We start from the raw sequence: 24,572 nt of genomic DNA, 5'->3' as shown, positions 1-24,572 counted from the left end.
GTGCGGCAACTTGAAACAGTTTACAGCACAAACAACAATAAAATTAGAAACTGGCTTTTAATTTCAGCACTTGTGATGCGTGACAACAGAGATTACACTGCTTCGGGGGACGGTGACTGGATCCCGTTCCATTTTAACTTTTCATTAAGTTGCTAAGCACCACTGTTTCAGAGTAAAAACCATCATTAACTAAATAAAACTGAAATGAAGTGGATTCAGAACATCGAGAGAGTTTCACAAAGAATCCTGGAAATATTCCTACTGTGTGCCAAACACTTGACTGATCATTGACATCAGAATTTCCCACAAAGCTGAGTTCTCCAGCTCTTTCTTTCAACTTGTTAAATTGCATCTATGCACCAGGGCAGCTGTGGGCAACATTCTGCAGTCACAAAGTTTATCTTTGAAGAAATTGCGCTTGCGGTTTGTTGACTATGCAAGTGATGGTGCAGCTGCTGTTATGGGCTGATAAACAGGGGCCACAGTCCTATGTGAAAAGAACAGACATTACCTGATCCTCATTCACTGCATCAATCACAGGTTAGATCCCGATGTCTGAGATGCTGCAGAACACATTACAGAACTCAGTCATTTTGACATTTATTCGCTTTCAAACTGCAACTTTGGTTTTTTTTTCTACATTACATCCTGGATGTGGCAAAAGAAAGAATAAGACCGTGATTAGCTCCATGTATGACAGCCTGACTTTGCAGGTGAAGTTGCAAAACAATCTTTTGTTTTACACAAAGATTTCTGATTTCTGACTTAGAAACAAATTTTTGATTAGGTAAATTTGTGAGTCGTTTAATCTATGCTAATTTCAAACTACCATGCTGCTGCAACTAGCTAAACAATGTGTTAAAACTATGCCAGTGATGACACATTTTTGTTTTTTTCTATCCTACTGCATTTCAGCATACCAGTACAATGGGTGGCACTCGGTGAATTCTACCTTTTATTCTAGTTTTATTTTGTCGAGTGTTTGGAAATCACCCATATAGTTCATGTAACATCATCTTATATCTTAAAGAATTTAGCTGACTAAATCCATTAAATATAATATAGCTCATTGCAGTTTGTACACGAGGAAAAATCTGCCAGAGCTCAGAATAAAATGATTATGTGACGTATTTCTAAGTAATTATTTTTCACAGGCAGCACTGACACCTAATGTTAGGATTTCCCCACCTGCAAAATCTCACTATAACCCCGGCCTTGTATCACACATGCTCCTCTTATTTAACCTCCTAGGACCTGGCGTTCACATATGTGGACATCAAATTTTGGGTTATTTAGACCAAAATACTTAATTTTGCTCTACAAGGGCCTGATATCCACTTACGAGGACATTATACTGCTACTTTAAACGGATATCCTCATATGTGGCTATCATTTTTCTTAGAAACAAAAATCAGGTAAAAAAAATAAAGTCTGGTAATTCTTTGTTTTTACATTTATCGGGTCCCAATCAGCCCAGATATCAAAGAGAAATTAAAAACACATGCCATGGAAGAGTTTGGGTCTTAGGAGGTTAAACTGAATAATGAAATGTTAGCCTACCTCATCTGTGGATGACCCAATGGGAGGTAATGCAGTAATTGCCATTCTTGTCACCAGTAGTGACAGACCAGTGGATGATGTTTTGTTTAAATCATGAGAGAGCCAACAAACTAATATAAAACAGATGGATTCTTTTTTTACATCATTAATACCAGGAAAGAGAAAATCACACACAATTTGAACTTGTATCAGAATAAAATTACTCATCACCACAGACAAGATTGAAATTACCTATCCTTCCTGAGTGAAATAAATCCTTTCTAATTGCAGTTTTATTTTATTTATACACCGCACAGTCATTTTCATTAGCCACAATCAGATATCTTGAGCTGTAATTTGAGTACCACCCTCTTTACTAGGCAGCTGATTTTGGTGTGTATGTGTTGATCCAGAGCTTTAGAAAGTTTTGACTCCTACTCATTAATTTCTTTCAAGGTCCTTCTCAAAATTTCCAAAAAAAATATGTCAGGTCATTGTCTATTTAAGTTAATTAGTCATTTGAGCTGTCTTTTAAAAATATCTATACGAGTGTTTACTCAGTTCAACTGCATAAATTGCAACGATTGGTACATATAGTATAGATGAGCTGTTTTTGAATATCTAAAATAAACCGTGTCTTTGGTTACAGTATCTTTGCTTTGGTTGCTGTAGATACATACTGAATGTTTTATTTTGATCCTGTGACTATTTCTGTGACCTTATATCAGAACATTTCTCACAGGCTGCTCGTGTCTGAACATTTCAGACATGAGGCAGATGGAGCCTCTGAGGCAATGGAGGACTAGAAGGAGTAGCTGATGATATGTATTCTGTTATCGGTGGATCTCTAGTCCATTAGGGAATGCTTATTTTCTACATGTGGGTGTTTCTCAATAACACACTTCAATGTTGTTTGTACAATTTGCAATTTCCCCCCTAACATTTAAGAGGCTTGAGAGCTGGCAGGAACCCTTAATAGACCTTTACGTACTATAATCCACTTTTGCTGATGCATACATACGTAGATATTATAGAGAACATTTTTATCGTTTCCTGTACACTGTTATTGCTTAGGTTGCAATCTCTGAAGTTTCAGTGAACGGAGTTATCTCCACGATTTGATCTTCTCCATTGTCTTTACACTTATTTGTTGCTATTTTACACTTACTTTATTTTATTTTATTTAGAAAGAGGGGCGATACATATTAATGAACATTTTAACAAATGTAAATATGCCAGATTGTAACCTTGGGCTAATTTCCATCTGCAGACCCTCTGGCAGGTTGGTGTTAAACACAAGTTTGTAAAAACATACAGAGACACAATTTACAGGTCATGTGACAAGGACAAAAATAATGATCACATTATACTAGAACAAACAATGACAAGAAGAGTGGACACAGAGGACAATATAGATAACACTAACGCATCAATTATATTGCACATGCCCTGAACGTCCAGATATTGCACTGACCCATTACACTAATAGTTGTTTCCCTTTTTGTAATACACTAACTCTTTTTCACGTCCAATATAAATCATGATTATTAAACATGATCACATGTTTGTGTGTCCCTCAGCCGCCCTTTTAAGTGACTCTTAAAGATGGGTAGACTTGTACTTTCCCTCACTGACAGTGGAAGACTATTCCAGAAGCTCACTCCCTGATATGACAGAGCATTCTGTGAAAGGTGGTCCGTCTAAATGTCAATTCACAATCACCTCTAACAGAGGCTTGAGCCAGTCGAGACCCGGCAACACTGCTAGACTTTTGTTTAATAAAATCGCTCATTGGTGGAGGCGCCAGACCATTAGACAGGCAGATTTAAATAATTTGAAATTAGTAAAATTTAGAAACTTGTATTTATTTAGCTAAGCTCCTATAGGACCAACTTGTAATGCAGTATTCAATATGAGCCAGTATCATAGAGTGCAGGAATGTAATGGCTGCTGTGTCTGTTAATGATGTGCAGATATGTCTAAAGTTCTGTATATTAACATTTAAAGTTTTCACTACTTTTTTAACGTGTTTTTTAAAGGAGAATTTTGAGTCTAGTAGCACTCCCAAATACTTAAATTCCTCAACATTAATTAGTTCTTGTGCACCCAAGCAAACTTTTACTGCAGCCACGGTTGTTTTAGGTTTACTAAAAACCACTGATATGGTCTTTTTAACATTAAGGCACAGGCATGACTCATTCAGACATTTCTGTAAATTATGTAATGCCAATGAAAGCTGATGGGCTGCATCAACAGCAGTTTTGGCTTGTGTAAAAATTACCGTATCATCAGCATACATAATCGTGTCCACATTTGTGCACACATTGGGCAAGTCATTTACATAAAGTGAAAATAACAGTATGAATAGCTTGTCTGACATTAGGAAATGGAGGAATAATTATTAATTTATATTTCAGAACTAAAACTCATCTGAACAGATAACAATCTAATTTGCTCCATAACACCTTACATTTCTAGCACCTGTACCTCCTAGTATAAGTATTTTGGTTCACTTTAGTATTAAAACTGATCAAACTCCAGGCTAAATGAATGATATTTAGAATATATTTGCTACTGCAAAATGGGTTAAATTGGACCTTATGTATGTATGGGTGAAATCGCTCTTCTTTCCATGTTTTCCATCAGTGTGCTTCAATTTCATCTCTAAATTTAACCCAGACCTTGTTTGGAATCTAGCCTTATCATACTACTAGAAAATCCCTGATCACTCCATTACCTTACAGGCCCATGTTACTCCACGGAGCCGTGTCTCCTGGCCCTCAGTCCGGTCATTTGGGGCACAGAAAAGAAAGCATGTTAGTAGTAGTGATGTAGCGGTCAGTTGGAGGCCGTAGGTGCTCTGCTCCATTTAGCCCTAGACCTTTGGGCCCGTCTGTCACGCTCCACTGCATCACTTCTTCTTCCCTTTGAGGCATCCAAGAAATGGATATGATGTCATGCATGAGAAGCCACAGATGACAACGGTCTAAACATCACACACTGGCAAACAGATATAGACACAAAAACATAGAGAAGGTCAGAAAGGACAGAGAAGAGTGAGGCACTTTTAAAAAGAAGAGAGAGAAGTTGGACAGATCTCAAGGAGTGCACAATGATAAAATATGAATTATAGATCAAACCTGAGAGAGGTAGTTCGAAACACTCCTTCCCTGCTATCACTTTCATTTCTTTCCTTGTGCGCGTGCTGCTGCCTTACTCTCAAATGTTGGGTTTTTTGTATCTGAATCATGATCATCAGGAGTGTTTCAACATCCACGACATTGTCATTGTTCTTTTTGGTGGTGAATAGGAAGTTTGTGGAAGAACCACAGATCAAACACACCTTCTTATAGGTCCTGTCTTGGCTGTCTTTTCTCTCTTCTTCTTTCTGCCTTTCAAATTTATTTATATCTTTCTACATTTTTCTGTCCTGCTTGAGCAACAAATAGCTTCTCAAAGCATGGGAGATTATCTAAACAATAATCCATCCAGCTTTAAAACCCATGAACAGGCAACATTTTGCTTCAACTGTATTTAACAAAGTAGTAATACTGCTTTAAGTAGGTTCCTGTTATGACCACTGAGAAATCATCTGTTCCGCATACACACTGGGAAGCTCTCTGAGGAGCCTGCTCCGTCTGTAGTTGTGTTTGTCTCATCCATAAGCCCTGTGTGAAGTGGAGAGGAAAGAGTTTTGCTCACAGCCTCAACCTTTCTACACTGCACTGACTGTACTCCAGGGAGCAGGCCTGGACGAGAGGGAAGCATAGCATCAGAGAAGAAGACTGATACAGGGAGAAGTGAGGACAGAAAAAAAAAATGAAGGAAATTGTGAGACAAGAACAAATACAAAAGCTTGCAGGGGATTAGAGGAGTTGAAAGACAGAATGAAGCTGAGTAAGAGAAGCAACAGAAAACTAAAAAAGATCTATAAAACTAAACTGAGAACGACAAACGCAAGGAGGACTACAAAGAATCTAGAGAGCAGATTATGATAAACAGTTTGCAAATGTAGGACATTTGGGACTAACACACACACACACACACACACTTTCAGCAATTTCCATTGCCATCTTAACTTTTTGTAACTAGGTGTGACCACATTAGGAAGAGTGTTTACCAAGCTGCACTGATTGCATGTATTGCACAGACAATGCTTGCTTGAATATTTCACTCCTCAAAACTGTAGCATAAACTTCCTGAGCATCTATTAGCACATATGCCACTCCTCAAGTCATATTATTGGTAGCAAATTTGAAAACTGCATTGTAGATGTGCCAAAAGGCACCAACAACAGAACTACTTCTGCCAGTATAGGCATCTTATTGCAATGTCCCTATCATGCAAACTCTAAACCTTAAGTAGATGTATACAAATGATCACCACTGTGCAGTTTGCAGAGAAAATAAGCTATGAAATCCTGTACAGTTTGGAATTTTAACATTGGGGATGAACAGAAATTAACTTGCTTTTAAGTTAATTTAAAATTAAAGTTAATTTTAAATTAAATTAAAAATTAATTTTTTAATTACAGCCACCCCGTTAATTACGGGGTGGCTGTAGCTCAGGTGGCAGAGCGGATCAACCACTAACCAGAAGGTCGGTGGTTCAATCCCAGGCTGCTCCAGTCTGCATGCCAAATATCCTTGGGCAAGATACTAACCCCATGTTGCTCTCCGATGCATCCATCGGAGTGTGAATGTGTATGAATGTTAGCTACTTAGCACTTAAGTTTAGAAGTGCTTGTGTGAATGGGTGTGATTGGGTGAATGAATTAGCTGTATAAAAGCGCTTTGAGTGCTCGGACAGAGTAGAAAAGCGCTATATAAGAACCAGTCCATTTACCATTTACCATTTACTTTTGGAGCCAGACTCAAGGGAGCAGTTGAGGTACTGTAGTTTTTGGCACTTGCCACTAAATCTGCACCTGAAGGGCTGAAAAGGAGTTTGCTTGATCATGTTGTTGTAAGAGATTCTGAATAACAGGGATTAACTCAATAAAATGAAGGTCACAGTTTGTGGATATGTGTGTGTGTGGTTTACATAAAGCTAATTGACAGTATTCTTCTTCTGATATATAAAAAAGGAATTGAGTCATCTGCTAAATGACCTATTGAGCAATCTTTGCATAACAGTTACAACACTGGAATAAGAATAGATCGGTGTAGATAACTTTGTCCATGCTAAAGAATTTGCATGACTATTCAGTGCAGTTAATTTTTAAAAAATCTTTTTGGCTTCCTTTGCTTAAAAGCACCACTTGAGTTGATAGTTCAGATCACATCACTTTAGTTTATGTCTATTTAATGTTGTCTGACTCATGGCAGAATTACTCAAACCAGTTTTGTTTCTAGCATGATGACAAAAATAGTAAAACTACCAAGCCCATCATGCCTTCACAAAAGGTTTTCATCATAGAGGTTAAAAAAACCAAACAAACATGTAATGGAAAATTACATTTTACAGTGTAGTAGGATCTATTCTGCTTATGTTCTTCACTGTGTTGTGATCTCATCAAAAACCACTGTGAGAATGGCTGTGTTTGGTGTAGATAATCATAGTTTGTATAAACCAAAGACAGTCAGTCAGAAAGGCTTAGAAAATAAGCTGCTGGGAGCCTGAATTTTTAGTACCTGCCAAAATAATAGAGCATGGTGTATTGGCACAGATTAGCAACTGCTACAACTTCAACAGATTTTTGTCCAATGAGTGTCAGACCTTATTTGAATCATCCTCCCGACAAGACATCGCAGTGATAGCCGCTCAGGCTGAGTCACCATCGCCCCAATTTCATATTTGGTCCCAGTTAAATCTGTAGCGCTCTTCTTAGCTCTCAGAAAGCAACTAGAGGTCACAGGTTCATTTGCTGATTGTGTAATGAGCAGCTGACTGCGTGAATCAAATGCTAATTACACATGGACGATGAGCACGATGTGGAGTTCAGATTTGCCCAGCACTTTGTTACGAATAAATGTCTCTTTGTTTTAACACGTCAACTCAATGAGCGCGTATAATTCACAGGTGACACAATTGAAAAAGACAGCAGCATATGCAGCCAGAAGCACAACGAGTCCCGGCAAATATATTTACGTTTGGAATGACGGTGACCTGTGTCCACGAGTAATGTCGGTGATAGCGCAGAATAGACATGGACCCTCTCCATGTCTAACACCTGTCAAAGCCAATGTTCACTGGGTGTTATTAGAATTGAGGCAGGAGAGTTACATCATTATGATTAACAAGGCAGAACACACAGTGATTTGATGCAAATGCCAACGACATCTTATTTTCTCAACATTGAATTTAATTGCCACTGTCCGTCATAAATGTGTTTCCATGGCAATCACAAGTATCAATATAAGCTTTTGCACCAAGTAACCCAGATGTGTTCTAGAAGCAAGGGTGCTGGTGAAATGTGATAGTGTGTTTGTGTATGTATGTGTAGGCACCATACAAGATAGAAGAATTATATATAATAAATACATATATTACATATATTACAAAGATTTACAAAGTAGGCAATCAATAACAACTAAATATGAAATTCCCCAAAAGAGCAACAACAATTAATGAGTTTGGAGTTGGAGTTTATTTTGTTTGTTTGATGGATTCTGGTTTTGTGTTATGGACTTTTTGTCTGTCACAAAGGTTTAAACGAAAGCATAAAAGAATAAAAGCTTCCCCGATCCTTCCATTTATCATCAGCTGCAGCAGTGTGGCAACAGCATCTTAACGTCGTTCATGTGTGCGTGTGTGTGTCTCATTACGGCAAAATTTTGTCCTGGTGACACCTGCCACTGAGATAAATGGTAATGGAATAGTAAATGGAACGGTTCCTATACAGCACTTTTCTACTCTGTCTGAGCACTCAAAGCACTTTAAACAATTTGCCTCATTCGCCCATTCATACAAGCACTTTTTTCTATGAACTCTATCCTTTTAGTGTGTAACATTATAAGGGTTCGAGCTCATTATAATCTTAACATTTTAGAAATTCTATGAAGTTGAAATATTTCTTTTGTTTTTGTTTTCAGACTATGGTTAAATATGAGCTTTTCTAAATCCAGGTTTTTCACTTGAAACAATGCATGATTGATACTTCTCAGAGTTCAGCAAATTTTCAGAGAAAATTACATTGTCTTAAAGAGGATACCTCCCAGTAAATGTGATTACACAGCATGCAATATTCAGTAAAGACAGCATTTAGTTGTGTTTAATAGTGTTGGAATTCTGTTTAAGTTCAGCTCACACATTGCTCAGATTTGCTTTGTTTCTAGCTTTGAACTTTTCTGATGCCATGACCTACTAAGAGCACATATGCAGGTCAAAGATAGCTTTCATGAAAAGAAGCAAGAAACTGATTCTGTCAGTTTCCAGTGCTATTAATACTGTGCGGTGTAATGTGTATAGCTTATCAAAGTAACAAACCCCTCTGCTGAGCTTCATTTGAATTTGGTCTGTAATAAATGCATGCTTAATATAGACCAAAATCTAAAAAGTATGCTCTTATATTTGTCGCGGAAAGCAAAGTTTACAATGTACAACACCAGTGTGCAATACTGGCAGAAAAAAAAGTTAAATCCCGTGTCCTACATTTTTATAGTTACAAATGGATCGATGATATGAGTCATGCATTTTCCCTTTGAGACAGGTGTTCTGCGTGTCCCGTATTCCTAATTATGTAATCATATCCCATACCACACACATGCAGACGTACTGTGTTTCCTGCCTCTCTTGTATGAACCCTCTGGGTTTCAGTATGTGGAGCACCAAATGAGATCACATCTCCTGTGGAGGGGATAAACCTCAGACGAAGAGCAAGACACTCAGTTGCAAGGGAGTGTCCCAGTGCATGCTCCTGAGGAGTTCAACAGAGAATATATTTGTGCCACTAGACAGAATGTAAAGAGATGAAAAGAAGACTGCAATATATTGCTCATAAGGTATACAAATGTTATGTGTAGGTGTGAGTGTAAATGACCCATTCAGTGATTTAAGTTTCCATCTATCCATCCATTCATTTTATTCCTTTTATCCAGTTCAGGGTCGTAGGGGGTCTGAGCCTATTCCAGCTGTCATAGGGTGAGAGGTGGGGTACACTCTGAACAGGTTACCTATGCAATTTTGAATTACCATTTAACTTAACATGCATGCCTTTGGATTGTGAGAGGAAGCCAGACTACCTGGAGAGAACTTCATGCAGTTACACAGCGAAAATCCACACAGCAAGAACCCAGCCAGTTCAAACCTAGTACCATCGAGCAGTGACGTGACAGTGCTGAGCAGTGAACCGCCATCGGGAATAATATCATCAAACATAAAAAAAGAGATTATTCATTTATATTACCAATTAAGTTTAGGAGCATTTATTTATACCTGGGTGTTTCTCACAACTGACTTTTGGACCAGTCTGGTATATAAATGTTGCACATTCAGTCACTGTTCAAGTAAAATAATGTAATATTCTTGTTATGTTTGTTGTTCTGTAGTTTGCCAGAAAGTTAAGCACTTATTTGAATCTCCTCACCAACAATCTTGTGTATACATTTGATAAATTGAGTATTCAGAACTAATGCATTAACTGTAAACAGACAACATACATTTAGTCTTCATATCTATTTGTCTTATCCATTATGCAGTACATGTTTAATGTCTTCTTTGTGCCGTGTCTCCCTATAATCTTAAGACCAGATACCTAACAGGTGCCTGAGGTTGTCAGATACATGATAATGCAGTATTATGCAAAGAACTGCAGGGTTACCATTCTCTGCAGTAATAAGTAGATTAAAAGAGAAGATGGACCTGATTCTGCTCACACCTCTGGGGAGCATGGACCAGAATAAATTGTAATGAGTTCAATTCTTTGCCGGATTTAGAAAGAAGCAGAATTTAGAGCATAAGAAATAAATTTGGTCTGTTTCTCAGAGGAACAGAGAGAGATTTTCCTTGTTGTTTTCATAAAACAATGATGGGAATCAAGAGAATATAAAACTAAGGGAATGTGAGATGATTTTTAGAGAGAATGGCATGTACAAAGACAAACTATACAGTTCAACGCTGTACAGAATCTGTCCTGACTTATTTGCCTTTAGATATCCTGTGTGCATACATGCGAGCTGTTATATGAGGGCGTCTATGTGCTTCGGGGTGCACATGTACTCATCCACACTTTTCCGTGTCCATTTTAGTGTGCATATGCAACGTATATGTAATTGTAAGTATGTTTTTCCCAGCTGCTGAGCCGGCAAGAGGACAATGTCTGTCATGATGCAACAGGCGGCTAATCCTCTCCTTATGTAAATGCTTGACTGCTATTCAAATGACATGCAGATGGGTTAGAGAGCTTAGGTTTTGGCAGGATAGTGTCATAACAAGGAATGTCTGTGAAGACAATGTGCTGTCAGCATTTGGATGATTAATGCTGTACTTCATGTTTGAAACAGGCCCTCTCAGGACTCAACAAAGACTGGCAGGTTCACATAATGTAGGTATCAGCCAAAGCTTGATGACCTCATAGCCTCGTGAATTGGGGAGGGGAGCAGCAGGTAATGACTAAGTGCAGAGGCAGTTGGCTAAGAGAACATCATTTGAGTGCAGCATGAATATATAATATATATATATAAGAAAGAAAAGCCAGCACAAGAAAAAAAAACTTGGAACAAGCCCAGTTGAAAGCCGACTGATTTTGTGATGCCCACATTAGGAATTTAGTGAAGTTTGAATGCAGTTCAATCTTTCAAAGTCCACAAATGAAGCCTTCATTCTTTGTTAAGCGTGTATTCTTTGACAACCTTTCCAAGCAACATTTGTTTAAAAAAAAGCCAAAATAAACCAAAACCAAATAGTTTTGTTTTCATCATGTCTATAATTCAGAAATGTTCCTTTTCTAATGTTTCTCCTTTTTTCTTCTCATTTACAGATCCCACTGATCATTCCAAAGTTGATCAATTTTGGGTCTGTCACAACTAAAACTGAAGACAAACTGTGTTACCTCAAACTTTTATCCAACAAAATATGACATAACATGGGTCCCCTGCTAATCCCCATGAAACAGAGACTGGTATCGTGAAGGCTTCACCCCTTTTACCGCTCCCAACCCAGACCCATCTCCTCTTTGGAAACCCTACCAGCAGCTTTTGTTGCTTTCCTTTACCTGTAAACACACCTTTCTTTCCCATTTCCCTCTATTTCCCTGATTATAGTTTCATTTTTTTCCCTTTGATTTATATTGGAATAATGCAGGGTGCTTCTACCACCTCCACTTTCCTTCTTATTCTTCCCTCCCTCCTATTTTTCTCTTATTTCCCTAACACGGCTAATGGGGACTGCTGGCTCATTGAGGGGGACAAAGGCTATGTGTGGCTTGCTATATGTAGCCAGAATCAGCCTCCATATGAGACTATCCCCCAGCACATCAACAACACAGTGCATGACTTGAGATTGAATGAGAACAAGCTGAAAGCCGTGCTCTTCAGTTCCATGTATCGATTTACCAACTTGACTGACCTCAACCTCACCAAGAATGAAATCAACTACATTGAGGATGGAGCCTTTGCAGGACAGGCCAATTTACAGGTAACAAGAAGATGGGTGTTAAAATGCACACGATGCATTAGATCACGGGTGTCGAACTCCAGTCCGCGAGGTCCTGTATTCTGAAAGTTTTACATGTGTCCCTGCTACAACACACCTGAATAAAATTTGTAGGTCCTCAGCATGCTGAGGTGTCAACCCCTAACCGTAACCCTACTTAAGTACATTTAAATAAAAGTGTAAGCTTTAAAAAAAAAGTACTTCTAAAATCTACTTTTATTGCAACATGTTCATTCACTCTTGAGCTTCTGTAACATGAATCAAATGGCTAAATTGCTACCTCAGCATGCAGGCAAGTTCTGTATAGTCTCGCTAATGACCTACTAAATTCTATCAGGTGTGTTGCAGCAGGGACACATGTAAAAGTTTCAAGAGACTGGCCCTCAAGGTTTGACACCTGTGCATTAGATCTTAATTTGACCTTAACATTTTCAAATTGACCAGTGCATGCATAGGATTTAGGTTGTATTAATTGTTTGTTGTACCTTATTCAAGCAGACTATATTTAGTACTAATTTTTTTTAAGGATTTTAACCTCTTAACCTGATCTCCTGCCTTTTGCCCCCGTATCAGGGGGCATTGGGGCTTAAGAAGTTAAGGATTTTTTTTTTACAAATTATACTCTTACTCTTACCTAATGTTTTGATGCCCAAAATTGAGCTCTGGTCTTTGTTCTTATTCAAGAACAATATTCAACTGCTGAAACTAATTTTTCTATTTAGGAAAGCAAGTAAATAACTGTAATTTCATATCTTGGTCAAAAAAAGATAACAATGTGTTTACATTTAAAATATTATTTTTATTGAAGCATATACTGGTGGCTTAGTTATTACAGAAATATTTTAGAATTGTTATGTAAATTGCAGAATATGCTACAGCATCACAGTTATTTGGTAATTTGTTTGGGACCCCAATGTAAAAATATATCATTTTAAAAATGCTCTTGTTTTTCTCAGGTTCTTCAGTTGGGTTACAACAAACTGACAAACTTGACTGAGGGTATGCTGAGAGGGCTCGGCCGTATGCAGTGCCTGTTCCTGCAGCACAACCTGATTGAGGTTGTTGCCAGCAATGCATTCTGGGAGTGCCCGAGCCTGAGCAGCATTGACCTGTCATCCAACAAACTTGCCCGCATTGACCCATCCACTTTCACAGTTCTTAGTCGGCTTATGGTTTGTGAACTGGCAGCAAATCCATTCCATTGTGGCTGCGATCTTTATAGTTTTCTAACCTGGTTGGAGTTCTTCAACAATGTCTCACATACTTATGACCGCCTCCTATGCGAGACACCGCGGGAGATGTTTGGCTATCCTTTACTGAGTCCTATTGCGGCTGGACATTCTGGTCGGAATGCTAAAAACATTTTGTACCATCACTGCCGAGACGGTGTAATGATTCCAGGAATGACCTCTCTACCGCCAGATTTAGATGGTCCTTCTGGGATCGGACCAGAGATGTTTGGTGGTATAGGACCATACCACCAGCCTACAACCTCTTCCTCGTCTACTGAAGACAGCTTCAGTCCCAGCATAAAGCTCCATCATGTCTCTTTGTCATCAGCATCTCTCCTTGTGAAGATTCCAAAGCCCTTCAGTAAAATGTATATTCTAACACAATACAACAACACATTTGTGTCTGATGTCATGAATTTGAAGAACAAGAAGGAGATGATCACCCTTAACAAACTAAAACCACGCAGTAATTACACCTTCTGTGTGGTATCCATCCGCAACTCTCAACGTTACAACCACACCTGCCTCCAGTTTTCCACTCGGGGGCAAAGTCAAGATGATATGCTCCCCACACCTTCCACCACTACTCACTATATAATGACTATTGTGGGCTGCCTTTTTGGCATGCTAATCATTTTAGGCCTTGTCTACTATTGTCTTCGTAAAAAACGGATGCATGATGAGAAGAGGAAATCTATCTGTGTCAAGAAAACTATACTAGAAATGCGCTATGGACCAGAGGTGGCAGCAGCCGTAGCAAATGATCCATCAGCAGTCCACAAACTCCAGGAACAGTCCAGAGAACATCACCAGTATCAGCATCACCATGGAGGGAAACTTCCCATGTCGACATCCTCAAGCTCGGGAATGCTCCACTCAGCCAACACCACTTCCTCAAGACTTTCTTCTATCCCACAAGTGGAAAAGATGGCCACTGCCTTTTCGGAGGCCATGGCTACAAACAAAGGGAACTATATGGATATCAGAACTGGAGGGGCAGGGGTGGAGCGGATGGGAGATGGTATACATGGAGTGATGAGGGGAGAAGACTTGAGGGACGATGATGGAACTGATATTGGTGATGACTCGGACGATGATGGGCATGGTTCTGCATCTGAGATCTCAACTATTGCCATGGAGGTGGACAAGGTTAATCAGATCATTAACAATTGCATTGATGCCCTGAAACTGGATGCAGCTGCAGTTGCTGCTTCAGGGGCCTCTACAAACCCTTCTTCCTCCAATCCCACCTCCCCACCGCCCACCAGCGCGTCCTCCCTAACACGTGGCCTAATCCCACTCTCTCAAGGGGTGACAGAGACATGCCAGGTCATCGCTCCCAACAAAGTACCCCCTCCACCTCCACTCCCTGCCTTGAATGCCCCTCTCTCTGAGCGCCCTGGAATCAGTGGTGGGGGATTTGTTGTCACTCCCCCCTACAGGCCCCCTCCTCCGGCCAACGCTGTACGTCCCATTCAGCGGCAAATGAGTGCAGATGCAGCTGTCGTTATTGTAAATTCTGTCAAGAAACAGTGCAGTACCACATCTTGTGGCTCCATGGGTCGAGACAGGGAGCGCGGAGGAGCCAGGGTGTACAGCCTGGACGTCCCTGAGCCAAGGAGCCCAGATGCCTGTAATCAACAGCAGCAGCAGTACCCAGACCGGGCCAGTCCTGTGGGCTGTGGGGAGCCCCTGGAGAGACTCCCTCTAGTGGGAAGTGGGAGCTGTGGTGGAGGGAGTGGTGGTGGTTGCGACAGTGGTGGTGTTGGTGCCCAACATCAGGACAACCAAAAATCCCACCATTACCATCAGCAGCAACAGATACAACATCAACAGCAGCAGCAGCAGCAGCAGTTGGAGGTGCAGCAGGACTACCACTGCTCGGAGCACCGCCACTCTGTCCCCGCTCTCTACTATGAAGGCTCCCACCAGGGTTCCCCAGCCCAAAGAGTTTCATTCTTAAAGCCCCTGACACGGTCCCGCAGGGACGCAGCTTCTTATTCCCAGCTTTCACCTGCCCGCCATCATTCCAGTTACTCAGGCTACTCCTCCAGCCCCGAGTACTGCTCAGAGAGCTCACTGCGGATCTGGGAGCGTTTTCGTCCCTACAGGAAAGGCCCACGTGATGAGTCCTGTTATGTGACCGCTGGAAATGCCCTTCGAAAAAAGGTGCAGTTTGCTAAAGGCGAGGACCTGCATGACATTCTTGATTACTGGAAGGGTGTGTCAGCACAGCAAAAGCTGTGACTGTGGGCCAGAGTAAAGCACTGGAGGATATAGAGTTCAGATACTGCTTTTACTGATGCACCCCTGGGCCAGAGAAATCAGTTTTACTTCATAGGGAGAAAAATGTAGGACAAAATTTTGCCTTTAGGTTTTTTTTTCTCCTTTTGGCATGCTAGGTGTATAAATATTGCGCTAAGAGCAAGGACTGCAAAACTGTGCCTGGGATCTGAGTCATTTTTTTTTACACATCATTGTAGCAACTTCTATGGTTCATTCTTATTCAGTGTTTTTGGGTTTCATTTATAGTACAGGGAGCAAATGCCAACTGTGTAATTTAGTACTCTATTTGACTGATCACATTTTGTGATGCAAAGGACCATCTTTAACAGTGCCATGTTTTCATCTGTGGGTTGTCACAGAGTAAATGCTGATGCCCTTCATTTTCTGCTTAGTGTGATCCAAGATGTTTTGAGGTTTTTTTTTTATTGGGTGCTGCATACGTTTTTAGCATTCCACCTGGGATTATTTAGACATTCTAAGTAATGGTGAATCTGATAGGGTGTGATCTGAGCTGTGGTACAACTGACAACATGAAGATTAGTGAACAGAGATGTCAAATTCAGGCTCTGACTTTATTCTCTTAGATCCTTCTTGAGGCCGAGATATTTGCATTTCAAAAAGCATCTGGCACACTAAAAAAAAAGGAATAATTGTAAAGAAATTAACATATGAAGATAAAATGTGAAGTGGGTTCTAGGAAAATCATAGGAAAAAGATAGACTGGGACATTGGCCGGAAACAGTGCCATGGATGCGTCTAAAGCAGGGGTGCGGGAACGCTCAAGTGTCCTGCAAGTTTTAGATGATCCAACACAGCTGATTTAAATGGCTAAATGGCCGCTTTAACATGTCTTGAAGTTCTTCAGAGACCTGGTGATGAACTAATCATTTGATTCAGGTGTGTTGACCCAGGGTGATATCTAAAACCCGCATCCTTCCAAGTAACAATCTTGCATAGTTTAATGAGTAAAGAACGTGTTCCCTAAAATATCCTCACTCACCTAAATCGTGCTTCGCTGAGCAATGATCTGAATTATGGTCTTTGTCTGAAGCAATACAGAGGACACATTAACATTCCTTTAAATACTACTTACCTGACGGTGTAGGATGTGGTGTACAATAAGGGACCTTACTATGTAACACATAGGTTGATTAAAGCGATAGATATCACTTTAATCATATGGGTCACAAGACATGTGATCCATATATGGCAGATGCCATAAAAAGAAATAAAGGGTTCAGCCCAGGTTACAAATCCTTTTCCGCAGCCACAGTGAATGTAAGTAGATTACAAGCAGGCAGGTTATGGGGAAATCTATTTTCATCATTTAGTGTTAGCACGACCGTACATTCCAAATCCTTTCTCTTACATTAAAACTCATTGAGGCAGAGAGGGAAAGGACACTTCTAATTACTGCCAATGTATCTGTTCTTTTCTGGGAATTAATGTTACTGTTGTATATAACTGATAATTAAAAAAACAAAAAAAAACCCACAAAAACAAACAAAAAAATCTTGTTACAGGCATGTCTGCTTGCACTCTATGCCTCATGATTGTGTGTGTGTGGCTGTGTGGTACACAGTGGTCATTGTAAGCAGGTGTTGGCATGCCTTGTTCGATTATATTGTATATTCCCCAACTAATTAAAATTAATATTCGTCAATATTTCGCCCCGTGGCTGGTTGTCTGAGTCTGAACTAGATTATTAACGGCATGTGTAAGTGTAGAGATGTCAAACATGTCCAGTGTATCTTTCTCCCCTTGCTAACTCAGCCATCCCATAATCTCTAATCATAAACAGGATTATCGGGCCTTTTCTTGAATTTTCTACTGAAATGACTTGCTTTTAATAATGACACCTTTGTTTCTTGGGACTCAAAAAGGCATCCTGCTTACCTTAAGTGCTGTGTAACAGTTAAATTTTCATATCATCAGCTAACATACACAATCAGAGACATAATACCCTATAAATGTGAAAACTAAATCAGCGGTTACCGCTCCATATCTTTGTTCACGGCTACCTTCAGTAAGTTTTAATGACAAGTTTACTGTCAGGTATATATTTTCTTTCTTCTTACGCTCACTTGTATATTGCAAGTAGTGTTCGCTTGGTCCGCCTCCCACCACCTTCCCTGCTCCCACAGGTTCAATGATGTACACAGTAGGTGTGATGTGAGCAGGGTACCGAACACGACCTGCTCCGTTTCATTAAATGAGGTTTGTTGCAGGCAGAACTTGGAGGAGGGGTGCACCGTGTACCAACACTGCTTCTTTTCTGTTCTTTTTTCTTTGTGATGTTGCTTTTTAGTAGTGGATTGATTCTATTAAAAAAACTGCAGGTTGAACAGGAATGATATGCAAACTATAATGTATTTCCACACTGATCTTTGTATTTCCTTCTTCCTCTCTTTTCTTCTTGTTTATCAAGATATTTGGATAGAGTCAGATTCAGAGGTCATAATCGTTGGATCAGTGCATAGCTGTGTGTGTCTGGGTCCACTGTAATCTTTTTGCAACAGTGTATCGGGGATGCACCACCTCATCTGCCTTGTTTTTACAATGAAGCACCGTGTGATGAACATACAATACAGTCCTGGAAGTCTTTTCTGCTTTTTTCTAAGTAACATGTTACTGTGACTGACTTAGTTTTACCAGTTTGTTTACTTGTATGTACTAAAAGTATCTAATCCTACAGAAAGAACTTGGTGCATTCTTCATCTGCCATAACAAGTTTACAGAAATAGACAGCAAGGTTAAGCATAAGCAACATATGTTAAGGAATATCAGGACAGTTTTCATTTCAGTTGCCGTTTGTGTTAATCTACCTGACAAAATAACATTTGACATTACTGTTCAGTGAAAAGGACCACTGTCGCTCTTAGTATTGTGTGCAGGAAGTTGTATTTGGTGATAGGGCTATGTGCTGGGTTTTCCGTGCCTTTCCACATGAATTCATGAAAAGCTGGTGGCAGCAAGACCAGAGAACATGGCAGAACAGTACAGACATCAATGATAGAAAATCTGTGAGGTTGCAAAGCGGCTTGCAAGCAAGCTGAATAGCTTGCCCAATATGGCAAAACCCAATCCGATTTGCATTTGGATGTATAAAAAGGCCTCAGCTGAGCATTCAACTTATGTGGCTTGGCACTGAAAACTATATAAGTAATTTGATTTTATTAATGTTGTCACTGACTTTTCCCCTAAACATTTTCTGTTTTATTTAACACTTATAATACATCAGTGATTTTCAAGAGATGAACTTTCTGTTGCCAAGTGCTCTTCTGCTCAATTTTGAAACATTTGCTTAGATCCCAGTTTTCACTGCATTTGAGAGAAGTGCCGACATTTCTAATGATTTCTGAGTAGCTTCAGTAAACCTCAAATGACTGTTATTATTATAGTTGAGCAGAGTTTTCCCATTACAGTTACTTTTAAGTTGTTGCCAAAATACAAACTACATTTGACCAAAAATGTAGTTAAAATGCATAATTAAAATTAACATTTAAATTTGAATCGTGAGACAGTAAAACTTGGAAGCAGCTTTCAGAAAACACAAAAAAACACAGACACAGATAATATTGAGCATGATTGTGAACAGAAGAAGGTGAGCAACCATTTTTGCCCTCTCAAATAAATGTCTGCCATCTATTTTTGTTTGAAACGCACCAGATGGTGTTTTAAACTTATTAGATACTTAACAAATTGATTAGACCACCTGTCATAAAAACAAGAAAACAAATATTTTAGAAATCTGTCAAAATTTGTTTCAAACTAAAAATATATATTGGTCTTTATTTTGCAAATCATAAATGTCCAAATTTGAGGCAACACGCTGGACTTCTCTGGGAAGTTACAAATTGATCAGGTGCACCATCAACCACTAAAACTATTTTTTTCATTTTCAGGAAAGTAAAGTAATTTGGTGTCTCAATAACAAAAGAGAAAATGTTTGTTAGTGTTTTTTCTACTTTTTTGTAAAACAGTACATTTGAAGATTCATGGATACAAAAAATATTGTAATTACGAAATTCTAAAATACAAGCATTAAAATATAATTTCACTTAAAGAGCTTCTGCATACTAGTGGATTAACCATTGCAGAAACATAAAAAATTTATTTTAGTGATTGGCAGTACTGTTAATTTAGGGCAACTGTGGCATGATCTCTACATTGAATGGTAGTCTAGCAAATTCAATCCATAAAATACATAGGATTTCAATTCAATACAATAGAGACCATTTGGTCAAAGAATCCTTTAGGTTATTCATTCAAAATTAAGATAAAACTTTAAATATTTTTCAGAACACTAGCAATGAGATTTTACTTTTTTTGTTTGTCTCACAGAGTAAGGAAAAAAAACATGAAGCAAAAATATCTTCCTTCCCTGCCCATGTCCTCACTGAAACCCTGGAGGGTGACTCACTTGGAGATGGATGGTTGTTTTTGTAGTTCCATCGATGTTGTTTGTCTCAAAGCAACCGGCAAGTCAGACGTGAGAAAACCATGCAGTGTACTATTAATGTTTGAACCTTTTCTTAGAGTCTGGCTTTTATGATTTACACTTTCTCCAAGTCAGGCTTGAATTAGGTTCAGTTCTGATGCCTTATGTCTTAGTCTCATGTCTATTCAATGATCAATGGTAATAATAATAATGAATTTTATACCCAGACAATTAATCCTTGATGCACTCTATTGGTTGTCATAATTGGCAATCATCATCATTTATACATTCCTACTGTAAAATAATATAGAGGATATCTATATGTATAAGATATAACAATCATTACCTAATCACAACACTGAATGATAAATATTGAGTAAGTTTAGCAAAACAGGTATATGTTTAATAATACATGGTGTCATAAGACCATCATCAAACTGAATTTTTTGTTTATTATGTGTGTTTATTAAGCATTTTCTCCCTCCCCTTTCTTCTCCTTTTACCTTCCCTCACCAGGAAACACGTGAGTCAGGATGGGTCACAGTGTGATGAAACTTAAATGAGTATTTTCTTGAAAGGCATGTAATAGACATGGTCCTGAAAGAATAAGGCACTAGGCTGGATGAGAGCTGAAGGCATGTGTGGAAACATGGCTACAGGAACAAACAATAGCACATCTATAACAGGGATTCTTGCAGGAACAGTTATTACTAAATATTTCAAATTGATGGCAGCTAAGACCAGCTCTCAGCTTTCAAAAGCATCAAGGAAGGCAGCTTGATTGCCAGTTCATTGTAAGGTAACAGGCAGGCATCTGCATTGACAAATCCTTTCTTTTGGTATCCTCAGACCTTCTGTCCAATAGTCTACTAAGTCAGTTAGTCAGTTGATAAATGAAAAACTGCCCTGTGTGTCTTCTCATGATAGCCACAGAAGGGCTTCTGAATGCATTCCATTGTGTGTGTGTGTGTGTGTGTGTTAGCCTAATGTGAAATTGTATTTTCGTAAAATGGTGAAAGGAATTCGGAAAAACAAACGAAACCTGGCTTTGTGTGACTCATTTCTTGCTCACTCTTCACACAGCACTGACAGGCTGAGAACCGCCAGCCCTTCCTTTCCATCTGCCAAGCTCTCTGAAAAATCTAACTGTAAAAATCTGTAAGCTGAAAGCATTCAGTGACAACTACTATCCTTCACCTGAATGTACAAGTTACCCCTAATGTGGTTTCTGAGCAGAAGAGCATTTGAAAATCCTATTTCTATCCTATATCAGTAAGCCCAAATGGGCTGATCGGACCCAGTTTCCAAAGAGGGACAAAGGACTAATAGAATCTGTGAAATATCTGTGAATTTTGTACACTAGATAAAAGAAAAAATATATAGTAAGGTTAAAAATGCTTCTATGGATGTTTTTTTATAACTCAGCCTGATCTATTGATATGTCTATGTGTATCTATTTTTCAGTTTAGTTGTCTTTTTTTCTTTTTTAGTTTCTTTTTTGTTTGTTTGTTTGTTTTTTCTTGGTGTAGGGGGGTTATTGGGAAATTATTGGGGACAAAGAGACTGACTTTTAGTACTTGCGATGATTTATGTTATAAAGGTTTAAGAACAGAGAAAACTTAACATAGTGTACTACATAAAAGAAAAAGTTGTTATATTTGCATGATTCCCTGTATTTTTTGAGAGACAAAATATATTGTTGTGTACAATGAGTGGACGTACATCGAAAACAAAAACTGTAGGGGCTCAAATATTGTCAAGTACCTTTGATTTGAACATCTAGGTTTTAGCCTTAGTTTTTTTTTCTAAAACAATGGTGATGTTATACTTACATTTTTGATTCTTGCCTACTGGTTTTCATTTGGGTGGTTGTATTATAAAGTGTACTGACAGTTACCTCTGCAGATATGCTAATCTTTAGCATCAGGTGTATAAAAAGAGGGTAAATATATAATAAGCTGCTGGTTGTTTACATCCATCTGCTCTCTGTTCTTCTTCTTTCTTCTCCATGCAAAGCTATCTTTCAAGCTTGAGAGTTACCTGATCATACTCTGTCTGTCAGCCATGGCAGAAAAAAAAAAAATCCTTTTTGTAGTGACGCAAGCACACTGTGGATATTCTTAACCTAATCTCAATCATTCAGTTAGCATTCACTGGCAAATTAATGCAGCCTCAGCAGCTTCTCCCTCAGCCTCAGCCCCCTTGCTGTTAGGCAAATGAATGATTTTCATTCCTCCTGCTCTGGTCTGAGAGCCTGCTGGTTTTCTATCCAACTAGTTTATTAAATTCACCCTGTATCCGGCCAGTTGTAAATCAGCCGTGTATCAACATCCTTGAATAATAGACTATTTAATTAAGTAGTTCTTCTGCTGGAAAACTTCTTGAATGTGCAAAACAGGTGGTCTGAAGTTGAATCAAAGAAAAGACATAGCTGTGCCATTATAGGAGCTGAAACTGAAACTGAGGTTCTTGTACTTATTCTTCTGCAGCACTTAAAAAACAGAGCGCACGCTTAGAAAAGAAAACCACAAAGACTCTGGTGCATTTTATTTTCTTACCCATCCTGTAACATGTTAGTAACACTCACTGTGGCTCTCCTGCTATGTTAGTTATTGCTATAGGGTTTGTGCATGGCAGCAAGCCATAAATCATAGCCATGTTTACTTTCTGCAGCGATAACGCTGAGCGCCTCCCGCAGAGATATTCATTGCCCATTTTGTGGCCCAGTCTTTGCCAAAACTTTAAGAGGGCTGCTTGTGTCAATTACACAGAGAACATTAAATGCATTAACCCAGGGCTAAGTTGGGTCCTCTGCTTTTCAAAAGGGCCCAGGCTATGTTGGGCAGCCAATTTATAGAGATTGGTTTTAATTGGGTGAAATGACACTGTAATCAGATCAGTTCTATGTTGGTACTGGAGGGTAATCTGTAACTCAGAGCTCCCATTTCTCTAACCCCTGATCCAAAAGCTGTGAAAATTGCAAAAAAAAAAGGTTGCAATGTGGTGAGACCAAATGCTGTTCAGTACTTGGAGCCAATCATTAGGATCAGTGGAAATGTTTTCTGTACTCACAAACAGCAGAGGCTGGGTCACACAGTCCAGTGCTATAATAATCCCCAATCCAGAATGATTGGCCTTGTCAGTGCCAGAGATTGAAAACTCTACAGCAAAAATGGCCCGTTGTCCACAGAATCAAGGGCCTTCCCCAAATCACTGAGGAAAAGAAATAAATGTGGACTGTTCAAATGCTAATAGTGCCATTCTTGCCTTACAGCAACAAAAGCATTAATTGTCCATATTTGCCATCAAGTAAACACAATTTCGAAACATCTAGTGTTAGAGAGAAATGAGAAAGAACCCATATATGGCAATTACTATTGAAAAAGACGACTAGCAATATCAAAATTGCTAATCAATTATTGAAATTCTGCTGAGCACCAATACCACATTCCACATGCACACTGTGACCAATAAAGCCATGTTTTAGAAAAGTACAGTGCAGGTTTCTGATGTACAGTAATTTTTCAGTCCTTAAATCATTGCTTTTCATTTGTTATGGTGATTTTTTTTTTTTCATTTATTGTATATACAATATTTTTTGTTTTTTTACAGAAGCATTTTTCATTCATTTTTTTAAACTCTCAAAAGAAAAATTAGAAGCATTTGGCTTTCTTGCAGGTTGTACCAGCTGAAAATAAGTATAAAGCAGCATGAAAAGCCCCTAAAAGCATCAGTATTTGTGGTCACAACTATGTAATATATAGTTTAATTACTGAGCTGAGGTGCGACCACCATCTGTGTGATTTCTGTAAGGCCAAGGTCTGAGGCAAATTCTCACAATTATCATATGGTTTTAGTTCCTCTTTGGAAATGTGTGTAAAATCTATGTCGAAATGTGAGTCTTGCCTAGCAGACAGCATCAGGAGGTCTTTGTCTAAAATGAAGAGTTGAAAATGGCCACAGCAGGATCCAGTTCCTGTGGTTGGAATTTTTTTTGACTGATGGCAGCAAATCTTGGCTTTCCGCTTTCTTTAAATATTTGTTGCTGATATTAACATTTCCCTTTGCAATTTCTGTACAAAAGATCTATTTCTATATTTGCAATAAATTTGTAATTTAAAAAGAAATACTTGTGAGAGATCTCTTTAATTCACTGAATTACCCTATGGCTACACTGATTTTTTCTTTAAATACAAATCATTTCCCCTACCAATACACGCCAGTAGCCTCTTGTACTCTCCATTAAAAGTGGAGTCCTTTGTTTAGAGGACCCACTGGCACACATAAGCACTCAAAGTGTTGAAAAAATTGAAAGCTGATGACTCATGAAAACAACAAAAACGTCCACCTCAGTCACTGTTCCATTGAGAGTCTGATTTTTAAGTCCAATGTGAGTCAACACTTAGGTGAAGATACAAATTTAATGAGAAAAATGGCCGGAGAGGTTTCTGAGCCTGAAGGCAGAAAATGACAGGGATTTG

General features: G+C 38.9%; 1 protein-coding gene across 2 annotated transcripts in view; it reads left to right on the top strand.

Annotated features, from left to right (window-relative positions):
• elfn2b (extracellular leucine-rich repeat and fibronectin type III domain containing 2b) overlaps positions 1-24,218 on the top strand; it is a 79,790-nt gene extending 55,572 nt beyond the window's left edge. For both annotated transcript variants that reach the window (XM_085156631.1, XM_085156632.1), the window contains 2 exons: positions 11,459-12,114; positions 13,089-24,218. In XM_085156631.1, the coding sequence (XP_085012757.1) occupies positions 11,776-12,114; positions 13,089-15,611 (2,862 nt within the window). In that variant the 5' untranslated portion in view covers positions 11,459-11,775 and the 3' untranslated portion in view covers positions 15,612-24,218. The remainder of the gene's footprint in view (positions 1-11,458; positions 12,115-13,088) is intronic.
• Positions 24,219-24,572: the final 354 nt, after the last annotated feature.

Source organism: Neolamprologus multifasciatus, chromosome 4, assembly GCF_963576455.1.
Source record: "Neolamprologus multifasciatus chromosome 4, fNeoMul1.2, whole genome shotgun sequence".
Taxonomy (NCBI): domain Eukaryota; kingdom Metazoa; phylum Chordata; class Actinopteri; order Cichliformes; family Cichlidae; genus Neolamprologus; species Neolamprologus multifasciatus.
Note: the sequence above shows the minus strand (reverse complement) of the source record. Positions and strands in the feature narration are given on the sequence as shown.